This window comes from Pristis pectinata, chromosome 5 (genome assembly GCF_009764475.1).
Source record: "Pristis pectinata isolate sPriPec2 chromosome 5, sPriPec2.1.pri, whole genome shotgun sequence".
Taxonomy (NCBI): domain Eukaryota; kingdom Metazoa; phylum Chordata; class Chondrichthyes; order Rhinopristiformes; family Pristidae; genus Pristis; species Pristis pectinata.
In genome coordinates, this window is record NC_067409.1 from 28,731,489 (window position 1) to 28,749,998 (window position 18,510).

General features: G+C 37.0%; 1 protein-coding gene across 1 annotated transcript in view; it reads left to right on the forward strand.

Moving 5' to 3' along the window:
* mkxa (mohawk homeobox a) overlaps nt 1–18,510 on the forward strand; it is a 35,327-nt gene that overhangs the window by 15,613 nt on the left and 1,204 nt on the right. Inside the window, 1 exon segment of the mRNA XM_052016507.1 lies at nt 1,667–1,996. Coding sequence (XP_051872467.1) covers nt 1,667–1,996 — 330 coding nt within the window.

Below are 18,510 nucleotides of genomic sequence, written 5' to 3' on the forward strand. Positions count from 1 at the left end.
AACAGTAACAGAGGCTCTGCAGAAGTGTGATCATGAAATGATAGAATATTATATTTAGTTTAAAGTTATTTAATCACATCAGAAACTAGCATTTTAAATCTGAGCAAAGCAAACTCAAAAGGCATTAGCGAAGTCCAAGGTAGATTGGAAAACAAGATTTTAAAAAAATAACCAGATAAACAAAGGCAAAGGTTGAAGGAATAATTCATAACTTACAAAAACTGTCCATTCCCTCAACAAATAAAACCCTACTGGAAAATTGGTCAGACCATAGCTAACAAGAGGTATTAAAAATAGTTGAGATTATAGGAATAGGTTGCCAAAAAGTAGTAAGCCAAATGACTGACAGTATGAGAGTAAACTAGCAAGAGACATAAAAACAGATTTTAAAAGCTTCTACAGTTACTGAAAAACTTGAGATTAGCCAAAGTAAGCATATGTCCCTGAGAGCCAGAGACAGTAGAAATTATAATAAAGAAATTACAGACATAGAACAAATACATTGTATCTGTGTATCCGTAGAAAGTACTGATAATGTTTGGAGAAACCAAGGGATTGGTGAGAGAGAGGAATGTAAAGAATTTAATATTAGTAAAGAAATACCCAGCAAATCATTTGGATCTGATAGCCCACATCAGGGGGTTTTAAAAGATGTAGGTGCAGAGATAGTGGCTACACTTTAAATTTCCAGAATCCCCTGCACTTTAGAACAATCCCCACAGCTGGAAGGAGCAACAGTAACCCCCAAAGGAGGGAGGGAAGAGACAGGAAACTACTAATCAGTTTGCTTCAAATCAGTAGAAACAAAAATGCTAAAGTATATTATTTGGAAATGTGATTGTGCAACAGACACACTTATGGGAAACCATATTTGACAAAGCTGTTAGAGGGTTTTCAAGTTGTAACTAGGAGGGTAGATAAGTGAAGCCAATGGAAGTGGTGTATTTGATTTTTAGAAGTATTCAATGTGGCGACAAACTGGAATTCTGACACAAAATTAGGACTCATGGGATCAGGGGAACATGTCAGCATGAGATGAGTATTTGTTAACAAACAGAGGTAGACAGTAGAAGTCAATTGGTCAATTTTAGGGTGGCAGGCAGTGGCTGGGGTGGGGTGCAGGTGTTGGTAGTGCAAGGATTTATACTTCAGCATAAACTGTTCAGTCTATCAATGTTTTAGATGAGGGGATTAAATGTTTTCACATTTTCTGAAGACACAAAGTAACCAATCATGTAATCTTGATACATAAACAATTTTTTTTCATCTCTTCCCAAATGCATTTATCTGTGTTCTCTGATTACCAATGCTCTGCCAATGGAAATAGTTTTGTTTTGCTTTATTACAGCTATTCTTAATGTTAAACCCCTTTACTAATTCCGTCCTTAACCTTCCCTACTCTGAGGATAACAACCTTCACTTCTCTATTCACTTCATTAATTAAATTTTCATATGCTTCCTCCCAAATAAATCTCTCCTGCACCTGTGCTAAAGTGTGGTTCAAATCTGTGATTAATAAAGGTGTGTAACAACTTCTTTGATTTTGTACTCTATGCTAATGTTTATAAAGCCAAAAATCCCATATATGAAATGCATTTATTTCTCTTATAAACCCAACAACAGGATCTTTAATTTTATTTTAAACACTTTATCTTATAAATCTTAGATGCAGAACATCCACCAAGGAATCCTGCAGTTGGAGAGTTCAACAAACCCGTTCAGGCTGCTGTTAAAAAAGAAAGTCCGATTCTGAAGGCAGTGGGCAGGGCAGGCACAATAATCAGTGAGGATTATGTGTCACCACCAAAGTACAAGAGTAGCTTGTTACATCGTTACCTAAATGACTCATTGAGGCATGTCATGGCATCAAATGCAGCTATGAAAGCTACCGACAGGAAAAGAAACCATTCTGGATCCTTCAGCTCCAATGAATATGAGGAAGAATTAGCATCACCTTCTTCATCTGAAGCAGACGGGACCTTTGTGTATCGTACTGGTAAGGGTTCTGTACTTTAAACATCAACATTTAAAAGAAATATTATTTAATGCTGACAAGACTACATTTGTTACCCATTCCATGCCATGAGAAGGCAGTGGTGGATCTTCCTGGATTGTACTCTTCAACTTTTTGTAGCAGCTTAACATAAGTAAATCACTTGTCAGACCTCTGCTGAGAATAGTCACCAGTCAACCAGTGTTGTGGGACTTGTGTCATGTACAAGCCAAACTGAGTAAGAATGTTAAGTTTCCTGCAGTAAATTATGTTCGGCAGGATTTGGAGTTTTAAGACAATCAGGTAGCTTCCAGTTATTTTTCTCAACAAGTTTTTATTTCGCGATTTTTTAAACTAATCTTCATATGCACGTAATCCTTGATGGCTTTGCGCGATGGTTACAAACTAACACTTTAAAACTCACTTTTTTACTATAAAGTTCATAATGGTTAGCAATGAAACATTCAAAACCAGCCTTTAGGCATGAAGAGCCTGGCTCGGAGTTTTAATCAATGGGACAAGCTAAAGGCTCCCCAGCTGTCTTTTTAAAGTGGACATATAATAACTTTGTGTTGTCTATCTGGCTTCATGCAATGGCAACTAAGAAGAGGGACTATTCACATCCATGAAATGTACCCTAGTGAGGATTAGAACCTCTGGATGAGGATATAGAGTGAAAGTTGTGTGGTAAGGGTTGGAGGGAGTCATGTAAGAGAAAATGGAATGTTCTTTTCTTGAGAAGGGTTTTGTTTAATCCCTCATTATAGCATGCAAAAGTGCAAAAATGTCATCTGGTAACCCAAGGAAGAATGCAGTCATAGAATGACTGACAGGCCCATTGTGATCCCATATCATTGTGTGGGCTTCTGTAGCGCTGTCATGGACCCAATAATCTGACACAGATCATTTTTGTTTGAAGAATAGGTCACATTGGCCACTTTGTCAGCTCAGTGATATAATAGTGAACAGAAATTTCCTGTTGCAGTTACTCTCTTAGCTGGATACATAGCCATGAAAATACACTTATTCTGCAGGGTTATAAAACTTGTATTAATGTAGCTCCAGGCAGTCCTCTGCAGTATTTGTTTTGAAAATAAGAATATTTTAGACATTCTCAGTAAGGAGCCAAAGGTAAGAAATGATATTTTTTCATTGCGTTTTCTGGTCAATATTTAGTTAGTCTGGAGTAAAAATGTATTCCAGTAGTCAATAATGATAGACTAGAAAACTGTGGAGGAAGTACTTGAAGCAGGAAGTTCCTGCCCACAGGAAATGTATGAGTTCCTTTTTAACAGAAGTGGAGTATTGGGCATATAAAAGTTTTAATTCATGAACCCAGCCAGATGTTATTTATATTTCCAGGGTACTTATGCAATTTTTTCAAATACTTGAATTCATCATAACTGTGGAATATTGAGGCAAATTACAGCTTAACATTTCTTTAAAATAACATCAAGATCTGTTTATAGCTAAATTAATACAGTAGTTGGAAAATTGTTTATTTCTGGTTAAAATACACGAGTGGTTGAAACCTCCATAAAAAGTCAGCACAGTACTGCTGCAACTGTTGACCGTGAGCAGGCTTGATTTATAAGACTGAATGTAATGAGTGCCTTTAAATGGGGCTGTAAATACATTTTTTTTAAATTACCATTCATCAAACTTCTATAGAAGAAACCTTCATTGTACACTTAAGCAATTAAATACTCAATGCAAGGCTTTTAGAAAGCACAGAAAACTATAATAAATTATATTTAAATGATGGATAATTTTGACAGAAACAAATACTTGAACTTATGCCATGACATAAATTACACCATGAACACAGTATCCAACAGAGTAGACAACAGTGGTTTCCAGTTTTTTCCCATTTTGATGATGAATGAAATAATGTTTCCTAAATGAATTCTGATTGTAAAATATACTGAACTGATAATCAAGCATTGTGGCTGGCTTATTCATGCAGCATTTGCTGTTTATTTTATAATACTACATTCTGGCCCATATTTATCACTTAGTCAACATTATTAAAACAGATTACCTGCCCATTGTCACATTACTGGTTGTGAGAACTTTCTGTATGCTAACTGGCTGCTGTATTTCCAACACTGGGATCTCCTGTCACAGTGGCACAACTTGGAGGCTCACAGCGCCAGAGACCCGGCTCCAATCCTGACCTTGGTGCTGTCTGTGTGAAATTTGCATTGGTTTCTACCAGGTGCTCCTGTTTCCTCCCACAACCATGCAGAGTGGTAGGTTAATTGGCTTCTGTAAATTGCCTCTAATGTGCTGAGTGGTAGAATCTGGGGGAAGTTAATGAAAATGCATGGAGAATGAAAAATGGGTTTAAAAGGGTGGCTGATGTTGGCACAGACATGGTGAGTTGAAGAACCTGTTACCATGCTGCATCTTTCTATGAGTCTATCATAACAGTAACTACACCATAGATATTTTATTAGCTATTGAATGCTTTGGGATGTCCTGAAGAGTATTTTTATTTTAACTTTCAAGAGTATTTTATAATTCTACAGTACAGTTTCACTGGATTAAATTTGCCCTGTTTTAAACTCGGCATAATGATATGTTAAATTCACTGATCTTTTGGAGAGATGTGCTCTAAGGGAGTGGGAGTTGGAGATTGGACTACACTACTATCTCACACCCCTTCGGGTTTGTGGCACCTACTCCATTTATATTTTGCAGTTTTGACGTCCTGAATATTGTAGTGTGGTAGTTCTGGGGGTAATGGTGTTTGTTGCACTCTCATTCAAATGACCGCGTGTGAACCTGAACAGTTGGCTGTTTGTTTACTATTCCATATGGGTGGACATCTGAGACAAACCCTGTTCTATAAAAAAATTATAGCATTGGTAACTGGAATGCAAACAGCCACTAGAACTGAGGATGATTTCTTCCCCCCCACCCCCCCACCTTTCCAGTTCAGAAGCCCAAGGGGCAACCAGCATCCAATACAACATGCAAAATGATTCCCAGCCCACACTCAGCTAAGCCCCACAGACCCATGACCAAAGCTGGAACCTCTTTAGTCTGTATGGCTCAATGCCATGCCAGGCTGCTCACTCACTTACTTACCCTCTGAGGGACTCTTTTCAACTTTACAGTTGACTATAGTTTTCCAATATGTATTGTTAAGATTTCTGATTAATACCTTAAATGTTAGCAGAATCCAAATGGCAATAATGCAAGTTAATCTCATTTTTTAAAAATTATTTTGCTCACTTATGATGGCACATCCTGTTACCAAAGTTTCAACAATGTTGCCCTTAGGTCAGTCGTCCAGATTCTCATGTTGGTTAGTTTTTCCTCTTAATGTTTCGAAACATTATTTAATCTCCCAGATGGATCAGCTGAGATCTTAACAGTGTAGACATTCCTTGTGAGTCCAGCCTTTTCTATAGTGTGACCTAACATGGGCAATATTGACCATTGGCGATGGGGTAAAAATGCAATATCGTCTCAACTGTATCTCTGCTGAATTTCATTTCTATTGTAATAATAAAACAAAAAAATAGGAAAAATGTTTAAATAGGCTAATATAATGTGCTTTATATGAAAAAATACCATGTAGTGAAGCAAACTTTTATTGCAAGTTTTGTTTTGTGCAAGTAATTGAAAATATGCACATAGAGGTTTGTAGGCATACCCACTCTATTAATGTTTGAAAACATTTTCCATTTATGTTTTAGCCTCCTAATTGATTAGCCCAGATTCTGCTGTGTTTTGCCGGCAGTTCTGCGGAGAACTACCTGTAATTCTCAATGTAAGTGCCAGAGAGTCTCAGGACTCCCGTACAAATGCCAGAGCCCTGAACTTACTGACCCGGCTCTGCTGGTGATTTCCTGGCTGCACACTGCCACTTGGGAATCTGCTTTCAGATCCAGATTAGATCAGGCCATTGTTTCTCTCAGCAATGGTTACTGTTAACATTACTATTTGGGTCCTAGTGCCAAATGACTGACCTCCTGAGAGAGAGCATGCAACAAAGATCACATCCTCAATTAGGCCTGAGCTCTTTAATTGTGTCGAATATAATAACATTTGGACAGTTCTGAGAAAGAAAAGAAGAGCAAAAGTTAAATATATGTATTAGTTATTTGTGTTTTGTATATAGTTTTTAATTATTTGAAAGTACTTGAAAGTCAGTTGATTTTTATATTTCTTTAATAATGTTTAATTTTCTGTAGTTACTTGTGTATTTTAATAGATTTTAGTTAGAAAGTCAGTGAAGTTCAGAAATATTAATAAACTTTGACAGTTTTAATACATGGCATTGGTGGGTTGGGGCTTTGCTGGTTGTCAAGGGCTCGACAGTTTTGTGGATGGTCCTCATTCAGGCCTTCCCACATCACCCTTTTGCATCAATGAGGCCTGGCAGAGCTGGGGTGATCAGCTGGGGGACTATCTGAAGACCATCAGTGATCGGTCTCCACTATCTGGAGCAGGTAAGTTAGGGGGAATGGGGAACAATGGCAGCAGTCTCCACTCTGGAAAATTCAGGAGTTTTCTGGGCCTCAGTTAGTACAAAAATCACTGTTTGCAGCACGGTGCTGATGGACTCATCCCCCAAGAGGGGGTAGCCTTCAAAGCTCATATCTTCCATTAAGATTGAGCTGTCCACTTGTGTCACACATTTCATTATTTATCTCGTGCGTCTACCTGAAATCACAATGCCTGACTCAAGGAAGGCAAATTATGGTAGTGTAGCGGTTAGCGTAACACTTTACAGCACCAGTGACCTGGGTTCAAATCCGGCCACTGTCTGTAAGGAGTTTGTACGTTCTCCCCATGTCTGCGTAGGTTTCCTCCAGGTGCTCTGGTTTCCTCCCACATTCCAAAGATGTATGGGTTAGGAAGTCGTGGGCATGCCATGTTGGCGCTGGAAGCGTGGTGTCACTTGCAGGCTGCCCCCAGAACTCTCTACACGAAAGATGTATTTCACTGTGTGTTTCAACGTACATGTGACTAATAAAGATATCTTATCTTACTTAACCATTAGGGAAAAATAATAATTGATGAAGACCAAAATGGAACTTTTCTGTGTGGAGCATGCCAGAATATGATTTAAGGGTGACACTGTGACCAGGGAGCCCAGAGAAAGCTGTAGGTCACAAGGGTGAAATCTGAGAGCTGTTGAATGCTGCCCTGTCAGGAGATACCACTTCTATGAGACACTAAACCAAGGCTATACCTGCCTTCTTGGGTGAATGCAAAAGATCTCCTAGCTCTATTTAAAGAGAAGTTACACATCTTTACAGCTTATATTTAGTCCTCAATCAACATTATTTAAAACAAAAAAATGGTCATTATCTCACTGCTGTATGTGGGAGCTTGTTGTGCACAAATTGTCTCCTACATTTTCTACATGAAGATAGTGGCTACCTTTCAAAAGGTACCACATTGACAGTAAAGCACATTGGAATGTCTTTGATTGAGAAAGATGCTACGTTTCTTTCTTATCTTATCCATCTGGCAAGATAAGAAAGAAAGAAATGTTCGACTGCCTCGAACAGTTTCTTTTGTGTGAAATAGTTTATGTGGTGGGTGTACTCTGTTTGCAAGTTAAAGAACCAGATGTCGCTGGGAGTATCAACAGTCATGATGCACAGTGCATTTAATGATTAACGTCTTTATTGATGACTAAAAGTTAAAATATGGCTATTGAATAATTATGAGTGATTAATAACAGAAACAACACAAAAATATATATCCTGTGTCACAACAGCTTGCATGGATAAACTAGCTAATGACTTTCAGAAAATTTGATAAACTTGGTGGCATGAAATTTGGATTAATAGCACTCGTTTTTGCATTTCCAAATGGTATCTGCAGTACACCATTTGGGAGACAAATTACATTGATGCTTTATTGATATGGGGCTGGCATGTAGATGTGTGGAGTAAGCAGATCATGGCATTTGGAATATTTGGAAAATCTTTTGTACTTCCTGATGTTCTTCTGCCAAACAAAATGACTATGAATTTCATCACTGCTTTCCTGGATTCTTACCCTATGCTCACATTCCCAAAACTGAAAATGAATATACTTGCTGAGGATGGCTGTCGGGATGTCTGCCAGATCTATATTCTGCAAGCTGGTTCCAGATTGTCATCCTCGTAACACATTCTTTGAAAATTTATCTGATCTTTATTCTTTTCTTTTTCATTTTTCTCCCCCTTTTCTTCTGTTAACTTCTTGCTCATCCTAGTGACTATTCTTCATATGTAAACCTAGGCAGTTCTTGCAGATTAATAAACCATGTGGAATCACTTCCAAACCTATTCTTTCCTTATACAAAACCCAATTAAGAAGGGGATGTGTGACTGGTTTATCACTTCCCTCCAGGCTACCAGGGCAACTGTAATGTTTTTATCTGTGTCCAGCTAAGAATGAAAATATATTGAGGTTCAAATCTGGGATACTTCTATCTGCATGATTTAAATGCTCAACATTTTAACTAACTGAACTAATGGAGAAGGAAACTATTTCTTTTTCCCTCTATGCTGCCATGGAGAGGTTAAGGCTCAATCATTGTATCACAGGGCCATTCTAAATTCCAGTTTCTTTTGGCCCTTCTTATTTAATCAGAAGTGTTATCTTAGACCGTGTATATTTTTCCATTCTAAGTTCTAATTTCATGAGATCTACCCAAGTCTTGGCTGGAACTCTAGATTTCTGGAGCAGGGGACAGACCAGCTCCCAAATTGCTTGCCCAACAGAATTCAATGCAAGGGAATCTCAGGAAGGAATCTTTTTCTCTTAAAATCTGCTTTTCCATTCAATGTCACAGCATTACTGGACTCTGGCTTCCCAGGATGACTGGCTGTAGAAGACTTAGCTCGAAATACATACTAATTCATTCCATGTTCTGATTTCGTGAGAGACTGAACGCAGAACTACTCTCACAAGTCATTTGTTCCTATCTATTACAATTGGTGGGAGTTACCATCCTACAATAAGTAGAATTTTCTCCCTTTCCACCAGGACAACCAGCATTTGTTGCTTACTCACAATCCTTTCATTCACCCTATCAGTCACGTGTGTAGACTTAGTGTGTAGGATGTAACTATTCCATTCGTCTGCTTAATCTACCCATATTTTTCCTTAAAAAAACATGTTTATCATAACTGCCTGCATAAAATTACATGTTTAGACATGTAATTTTCCTGAAGTTAAATGCAGTGTAAAATTTAGTCAGGTTATGTCCCTGTTATTCAGAAGGCATGATTGTGTCAAGGTAGAATATGGAACTGTAAATTCCAAATTTCAGTTGGCCTGGTAATCTGCCATCTCAAGCTTTCGACAATGAAGGCAACAGTAAAGCACTGGTGGAGACACACAACCAGATTGTTTACCTATCCAGTCTATGCCTGGTCTGACAAAGGAAACTGTAGGCAAAGTAAAACAAGAAATGAAGAACAATACCAAATTTGCAATGCCTGATTGTGATTCTTGTGAAGCCCCGTTCTGTGTGCTATTGTATCAGGATAAGCTCCAACTTTCTAGGATTTTGAGGCTGTGCACACCTACCTTTTATATTGAAGCCACATCACCCAGAAATAATAAAGCAAAGTTTTAGGGGAAATAACACTGGAAGTGTAGGTGATGGGGATCACCAAGCAAAACCAACCGATGCATTAAATAAAATATAATGAACGGTACATAAAAACAATGAAAAACTTAAAAGGAATTATCCTCCCATTAAGAAGCCAACTTTGGTCTCAGAAAAATAGTTCCAGCAACCTCTTTTGAAGGAGCAAGACCCCATAAAGCACTATATCTAGTGAACAATTTAGAAATGCTTTCAAATATTAAATTGAGTTGACACATGGTGAGATAGACAGACACATTGTTTATTGCAAAATGAGCAACTGAAAATTCAGCTACCTTGCAATTTCTTGCAAAATCAATTTTTTCTCCCTTTCAAGTCAACTTAAAAACATATTTTCTACTGCATCCGAATGTTAATTCCTATCAATACTTGAATTCAATCTATTGTTTCCCAATACTACTAAATTTCTTCATCAGTTATTAAAATCAGGATGTGCAAGCCAGCTATTCTGACAGTTCACAAAGGTCTTCTGACCTTTGACCAGCTCTGCTGAAGCCCCATTCCATATTTACTATCAGATTAGTTTTAGGTGAGCCCAAACTTAGGCACATTATTCAAATGATTATCCACCATTACATCTTAAAATAACCCATTAACATTTTTTTGTATGAGTAAATTCTTCTTTAAAGGCAACTATATATATTCCTTCTCCTAAGATACATCGGAGGACTTTGAGACCTCCTTTATTGTTTATCCCTATGACAAGGTTTTAGCCTTGAATATAGATCTTGAATGGATGACCTTTCTTCTCAATCTTCCGAATGCTATGGTAGGAAACAATTGCACTGCTAGTATATTTTAATAGGAGATGAAAAAGGGGCTGAGAGTAAGCCAAAAGAGTGATAGCCAACCAAGTTCTTCTTCAATGTATTCTCCTTGGTGATCAGAATACACCCCATGGGAACTTTTTCACCAATATCGTGAGCCATCTCTTTACTGGCTACGTAATATTTCTCTCTCAACTTTACGGTTAAACGTTCAATTTAAACATACTCTCAGTGAGGTTCATGTTCTTTGATCTCACTTGAATTTTTCTTACGCACCTTTCCTCAGCCTCGCTTTGTCAGAGTCAAAATATAGATGCCTGGCAACATCATCTTTTATCTCCTACTACTGGAGAGAGCAATTCCTCTCACACAGTCCTGACATAATACGCAACCTATAAAGGTAAGAGTTAAACTTGAATTTATTGAACCTTGACAATGCAGACAAAGCTATTGGCTTATTAGCATATTCATCACTAATGGAATTTATTGAACATCGGAAAATCACCAAACCTTTCATTTGTGCAAAATATCAATGTCAATGGTTTAAACAATATTACAGCCAGCCTGGCCACATTATCATCCTAAATTTCTTCCACTAACGATAATTATCAAACTGACCTCTGTACAAAACTGTTAGATATGGGACAATCATACTTGGGGCACTAATTTGAAATTGCTGTCTGCCTACCTAACTACAGCTCATCATGTATGTTTTAAAAAATTCATTCAAGCGATGTGGTTACTCCTGGTTAGTTGGCAGTTATAATTATTAATTGCCCAAAAAAAGATGGGGTTGGAACTTCTTTATAAACCACTGGCATTGGTTTGAAACAATTGAAAGCAATGGGAAGACAACCATTATGGAGTTATGTATAGGTCAGACCAGGTAAGATTATGTTTTCTGAATTGTTAGTCCAAATTTTTTGGATAACCAATACACTAAAGTAATTACCACAAAACTATCACCACAAACAACAAATCGTTGGCTTTGCAATGGTTGAAAATGACTTTCCCAAGAACTTCCTACTAATTATAAAAAGTTAAAAATAAAGATTAGTAAGCTTGCATTGCAATTTGTAAAGTTTATTTACCTCTGGTTACATATATACTGCAGTTGGTTTACATCCAGATTTTATGGGAGATGTGGTCTCAATATATTTTAGTAAAATAGCTCTGGGAGAATTATTCCCCATGGTTCTTCTCCCAGAGAAAGTATTACCTTTGGCTTTCTTTTTCTGCTGTTATCCATAGTTCCACTTTATAATGAATCTCCTTTCCTGGATCAGATAGCTCATCAAGAACTAAGTTCCTTAGAACAAGTATTTGGCCATATGGAGGATAAAGGCAGAATTGGATATTTCTCAGCATTTTTTAAAATGGAAAACTGAAGATCTTTTGTGAGGGCCTGCATGAATTTCACTGGAATCCTGGACTGCAGAATTCCATTGCATTCTCCAGTTTTTTTCTTAGCCAAATCATGCATTAATGTATATTCTATGCTAGGAATTCCCCTACTAGGCACTTTGGTATCTATTTCGCTTATTTGTTAAATTTCCTCATTTTTGTACCCTTTGGCAGCTATCCACCTGAGCAAAAGTCAAAGAACCATTCAGAGAAAAAGAGTAAAGTTAATATTTCTTACTATTCTTACAGGGTCTTACTATTATACTTGGCTTGTCAAGCCACGCGTTTATTTTTCAGGTGCAAAAGACAGAGAAGCTCTCCATTTCCAATTCCCATGGCTAAAAGAATACTGTATGCACTAAAATTATTCCAAAATTGTTTTCTCCTTTTTCTGCTTTCTACATGGTTTCACACTGCTTCTGTCACTCTGTATTTTGCTAACCTGCTGAATACTTATTTCTGACGCATTTAGTGGCCGTTAAAATTTACATAGTGAATGTGAAGATTTGCAAAACCTCATAATTATAGTTTCACTTGTCCAGTTAAATAAAACTTAGTTATTTTTTTAAAGAAAGGTTTAGGAAATTAACTATCATGGACAGCTTACTCCAATTAATGCTAAACATGAAGTAATTAAGCACAATTGACCTCACAAGGTTCCTTTATCATGGAGGATTTGTTACAGGATTGAATTAAACATTTTATTTTTCTCTTGTAAGATTGTAATTTCTTGATTAGTCATTTTTTCCACTGACAAATGCAATCTGTAACTCATCAGGAGCAAGCACATTGGCAACAGATGTTCTCAGTAGGAAAGGCACATATTTATTTATTGCTGCTGCTAATTATTTATTAGCTAACGATTTTGTAATTCTACTGGACCAAAACTTCCTAAAATTCATTTAATTAAAGTTGACATTGTGTAAATAGGGTCTAGCTAACACAATCTTTTATTGCCAAGTAAAATGGAAACCACGGTTTAATTGGAATTCTGTAACAATGAATGGCCCACAAAGAAAAGAGGCACTCACCTGGACCAACGTGACTACACATGGGAAAATAACACATAGTGGGGCATAGGGGGGTTATTCCAGATCTGTGCCTGCATCTGGAGTCATTGCCCATGCTCTCCTACACTGCAGTGACACCTCAGCGGTGAGTACGCCTAAGGTGCTAAATTGCTGAGGCCCCTGTCCCCTGAACATTTCTGATAGGGTTTGACAAAAGGAAAACCTGGGACAGAGTTCTACCATATAAAGACATCTTAACACTGATGGAAATAATTTTAAAAAAGCATTAGGTTAAAAGCAAACACATTGCTTACAAATCATTAAAACATTGATCTAAAGTAATTTTTTTCCAAAAATTATTTACTTTACCCAATCTGCAAGTTGAGAATGAATGGGGAATCCACTCCTTGCCCAGCTGTGACCTGACATCGAATCTGAGAGGCCTTTCTCCCAGCATAATGCTGGGGAATCCCAACCAGACAGCATCTTGTTGGTGGACTCCACATGATGGACCATTGTGATTCAATAAATTCAAGATTTACACCTGGATTACTGTAAATCCTGGATTTAGCTTAGTGCAAATGACTGAACACTGGTGGTTTTGCTATTACCAGGAAGGTGGGATCCCAGTATGGAGACCACTTACCAGAGGAGAAGATATGTATGCATGTATGTGTGTGTATGTAAATATGTGCAGGAATCTTTGAGTCCATGTGGATGACTAATATCTCTTGTGATGTTATTGCTGGCATCCTGATTCTGAAATATATAAATTTAAGCACTTTGAAGCCTAGTCATAGTTCACTCCTATGTTATATTTAAATACATGTGCTGAACATAATTCTCCCTACAACATTTTTGAGTGGGTCTGTTTAATGATAATCACATCTCACTACCAGGACTGAATAGGATCCTTTGATCAAAAGCTGCCTGGATTTAATTATTGTACTATGTTGACTCAGGCAGTGTTTGACTTTCATAGCTATTTTTTTTTAAATTGCTATCACTTAAATGGAGATGAAAGTGGATGTTTGGAAAATAAGTCTGCACCAGATGACCAATATGACAAACATCCATATTTGTTTGCTGGTAATTTTGAAACATTTATCTAATACAAAGAAGATGTGTCTTTTGAACAGTTTTGTTCAATGTTGTTTGACAAGCTCTGTGCACAAGATAATCCCCTGCCATACTATTCCACATGAACATGATCTGGATTTGAACTGTAAATCACTCATAATAATACATTTTACCCTTTGAAAATTCATTGGCCTTGAATGAATTATCAAGAGTTGCTGATTTAATTAATGTTTGGCTCTTAAATAAAAGAAATAGGGAAAAATAGCTATTAATTAAAAATACATTCTGAAAACATAGTATTGTCCAAGAAATAGCTTGGCCTGTTACATTCAATTATGATAAATCCAAGTTATTTAAAAGGATTTTTCCTTAACCAGATATCCTACTCATTCTACTATCAATCTTGGACCACTCACTCCAGTGTTGTTAAATGGAAAATATTTAAAATTATTGCTAATAATTTCATCCAAACTTAGTTCTTTTAAAAATGTGTACATTTGGCTGCTGGTTTGTGTGTGTGTGTGTGTGTGTGTGTGTGTGTGTGTGTGTGTGTGTGTGTGTGTGTGTGTGTGTGTGTGTGTGTGTGTGTGCGCGCGCGCGCGCATGGGATGTCAATTAAAGTAGACAGTTAGAAAACGTACAGTGGACCCAGCTGTGGAGATCTGAGCCAGACTGGAAAACGTTTTTTTGATGCCAGTGCTGCCTGATCGGACTAAACAGATAATAACTTTAAAATTGCTGCAGTCTGGTTCCACTTATGCATTCTTCTTTTTGTGGTGTTATTAGAATACTGATTTTAAAGTTTTTGAAAATAATGCATAAGTGTTCAAAGCCGAGAAATTGTTTGCAATATTTTTTTGTAACTATTACCAGAATGCAAATGTGGGCAAAGGGATTGTCACGCATATTCGATGTTTGCATACTGATATTCAACAGTTATTTCCAGGCTTAAAATATTTCTGATTTCAAATATACCAATCAATAATTTTCTGAAAGGACAATTCCACTTGATCTTTGATGTAAATAACACAACCAATGGATTGTGGCGAGGTGTAATGGCTTGGAACGTTGTTCTTTCACATCTGGAACTTGGTTTGAATTCAGTCCAGACCACTCTCCACTCTCTGAGGACTGCTAACAGTCCTAAATGAAAAAGTAGCCATTAACTCATTTCCAGTGGATCCAAATTTAGAGCAGAAGATGTTCCTTAGTTTGACTCCAGTAAGAATTAAGTTGTCAGTCACATTCAATGCATGGTTGATAGCTCATCCTGAAAACAGAATTAAATCACACCGTTCTGGCAATGTGGAAGCAGATTTCCTATATCAGATATGAGGTACAAAACATCAAGAGTGGTTGATATCAAAGTAAAAGGAAAAGAGAGAATCTATTTCCATATATCAATAATTCTCTTTTCATTTTATTGATACAATAAAGTAATACTAATAAATGTTGAGTAAAAGAATATAATTTTAGTTCAGTATATGTTAGCATTTGGAACTTAAGCCAATTCAATACTAGAGCATAATATTTTCATCATGGACAAACTTAAATTGTGACTCAAGACAATTAATATATTGACATAAAGTTTCTCAATTATGTTAAATATGTTCAAACAAAAACTATTTTACTAGGATAGAAAGATAATACAATGCAAAAGACATATAATTCTACTCATGAAATGTCTTTTTAAGGCTGAAAGTTTAATAAAGGATTTACCAGCCTTAGAGAGAGAGAGCAGATTAGATTTACACAAATCACACCTGGATTCCAGAGGCCAAGTTATCAGGAGAGATTACACAAAATATGGTTTATTCCCTGGAATTTAGAAAGTAAGGGGGTGATTTAATCAAAAGTTTCAAGATGTTATTGGGAGCTGATAGAAGTAGACAAAGAGAATTTATTTTCACTGCCTGGAAAAGCCGAGTTTTAAATCTGAGATTCATAGATTTTTGTTAATTAAAGGTATTATGGTATTTGGAGCAAAAATGGATATATGGATATCTGTCACAGATAAGCCACAATCACATTAAGTGACAGGGCATATTCAAGAGGCTATATTCAATAAGTGAGCAGAGGTGCCTAGAAATTGGATCCATTAGTATTGGTTTTTCATGCACAAATCATGCATAAATATGATTTAACCACTTTACATTGTGCAATAACCATTTTAGTAGAAATCATGTCCATTGGGAAATTGGCCTGGGCGCCTGTGTATCTCACCATGCTTGGCGTTTCCTTGTTGCCAGTTAGTACCTCATGATGTCACAGGTCACACGTTGCACTTTTTATCCAATGCTTGCATAAAACTGGAGCTTTTGTGGATAACTCTCAACCTTCTTTGAGCATTCATTAAAAAAAAAGAGACATCGCATTGAGATGTCAATAAAATTTCAATTAAAGGGTTACCATTTCTGACATTGATGTTTTACACAAACAGGCAGTCTCTATGTTGAAAGGTCGGGATATTTGAAGCCTGGTCACTGGTTGTTCCAGCACTGATTTGCAGCCTGTTAAGTCCTGTGCACATCCGAAGTCCATGCTGCAATCTCTGTCTCATTGATCATCTTGCATCTGCCAGTGGTGTGGGTTTACTCACGGCACAGGACTCCATCAGGGAAGACAATCACATAGGGGCCCATGGAAGTTTGCCGTGTTCACCCCACCCCTTTCCCTTTGATTTTCTTCACTTCCATGGTAGTCCATTAGCCGTTTCATGGCTGCCATGGGCAGTGTTCCTCAAAGGTTTGACAGTGATGTGGCAATTGGGTGCTTTTTGAGGAGCTCCCATATATTGAATGATTCTTGGTATAAATCATCCTAACACTGTTTATAAAATATTACTGGCCATTTTCATGATTTTCTGCAGAGGATCTGATTGGGCGTTAACATTATATGTACTTAAAGCACTAAAAAGCATGAAATCCAGTCTCTCAGTAAGAATCAATACACTCAGGAGTGAATTAAAGTGGAGCAGATATTCTTGCTGCATTATGTTGCTTCTCGTTGGTTCTCTCCATAGATTCCATATGTTAATCCTCTTTTGTCTATTTACTTTTTCATATTTTTTTATATGTTTCCACAGGATTGTGCATGATATCTGAAATTTGACAAACAGAAACAGTTATAATAGTCCATTGATCTACAAGGAATTAGAAACTGGTCTTTTAACAGTAGCATGTGTTTGGCTAGAGTTCTCTAGAGAGTATGAAGGTGTTTCCTTCGAATACATTTAAATCTTCAAGTAACTTAATCTAAGGAAATAGGTATTAGGCAGCATGGTGGGTCAACAGTTAGTGCAGCTGTTCCCAACTCCAGGGACCTGGGTTTTATCCTAACGTCAGGTGCTGTTTATGTGTATGTCCTCACCATGACCCTGTGGGTTTCCTCCAGGTGCTCCAGTTTCCTCCCACCTCCCAAATTCTCTGCTGGAAATTACCTTTTAGCATAGTTAAGAGGCAAAAGAATCAAAATGGAGCTATTGGATATATAAAAGAGAATGTTATGAGGAAGAAAGAGAGAGAGAGAGAATGGGGTATGTGGGATTGCTCAGTTGCATGCTAGCCTGGGTTCTGTGGGCAGAATAGTCTCTGTAAACACTAAAACAAGAGTAATCATTCTAAACCTGTCCATATGAAAATGATTCACATGTCCCTAATTGATGTTAAAACAAATATGAATAAATCTGTGCAAATATTCGATCTAAATTGTCACACAGTATTTAACCCACAACAGAAATATTTTTAACAGCATAAGTGCAAACAATGACAACTCTTAATCTTTTGTGGTTGAATGATTGACGAATTGAAGAAGCTAATTCTGTTCCAGCTGTTCCTGGTTTCCTCTTGTCCTCTGATATCAATAACATTTAAGATTAAGTTTCTTTCTGTAAGCAAAAGCCTAATTGGAGCCTCTGTTACAATAATAGTAATTACGGGATTCAATAAACGTGGGATAGCAAGCATTTTTTTCTGAGGTTACTTTATTCCATACTGAAATGGCTATGAGGCACCCCTGACCTACAAAGTGTTGACAAGTGTTATTACATAATACATTGCACAAGGTCAGACAATATATTTCATTGGAATAGCAAGAATTATGCCCAAGGCAATGCATAAATATAATACCTTCAAGTGTACATTTTTCATTAAGGTTCACCAGGTCCATGTGGATTGTATTTCAGTGATAGAAAATGGAAGTGTAAATCCTATCTACATAACCTATAGGTTGCTTCAATTTGATGTGGATTGGGTTTGGCAGTATTTAATGTAAAGTATGTTGTATAATTCCTGTAAATTAACCAAAACTAATTTAGTATGCAATCTAAAGCTATTTTGCCTGTGCACAAACAGGAGTCTGAAACTTAGCTCTTTATCACTGCAATTTAAAAAGTTTCAGTATAAAGTGGACTTTAAGAAATCCTAAGAGAACGCAAACTAATTGCTCAGGAACTTTTCAAACTTCATCACACTAATGATATTAGTGCATTGGAATGCACTACTTGAAAGACTGATGGAAGACAAAATAGCAGAAACTTGAATATGAACTTGAAACTTGCAGAGTATTGGGAAAGAACAGGGGATTGGGACACATTGGATAGCTCTTTCAAAGAGCCAGCAAAGGCAT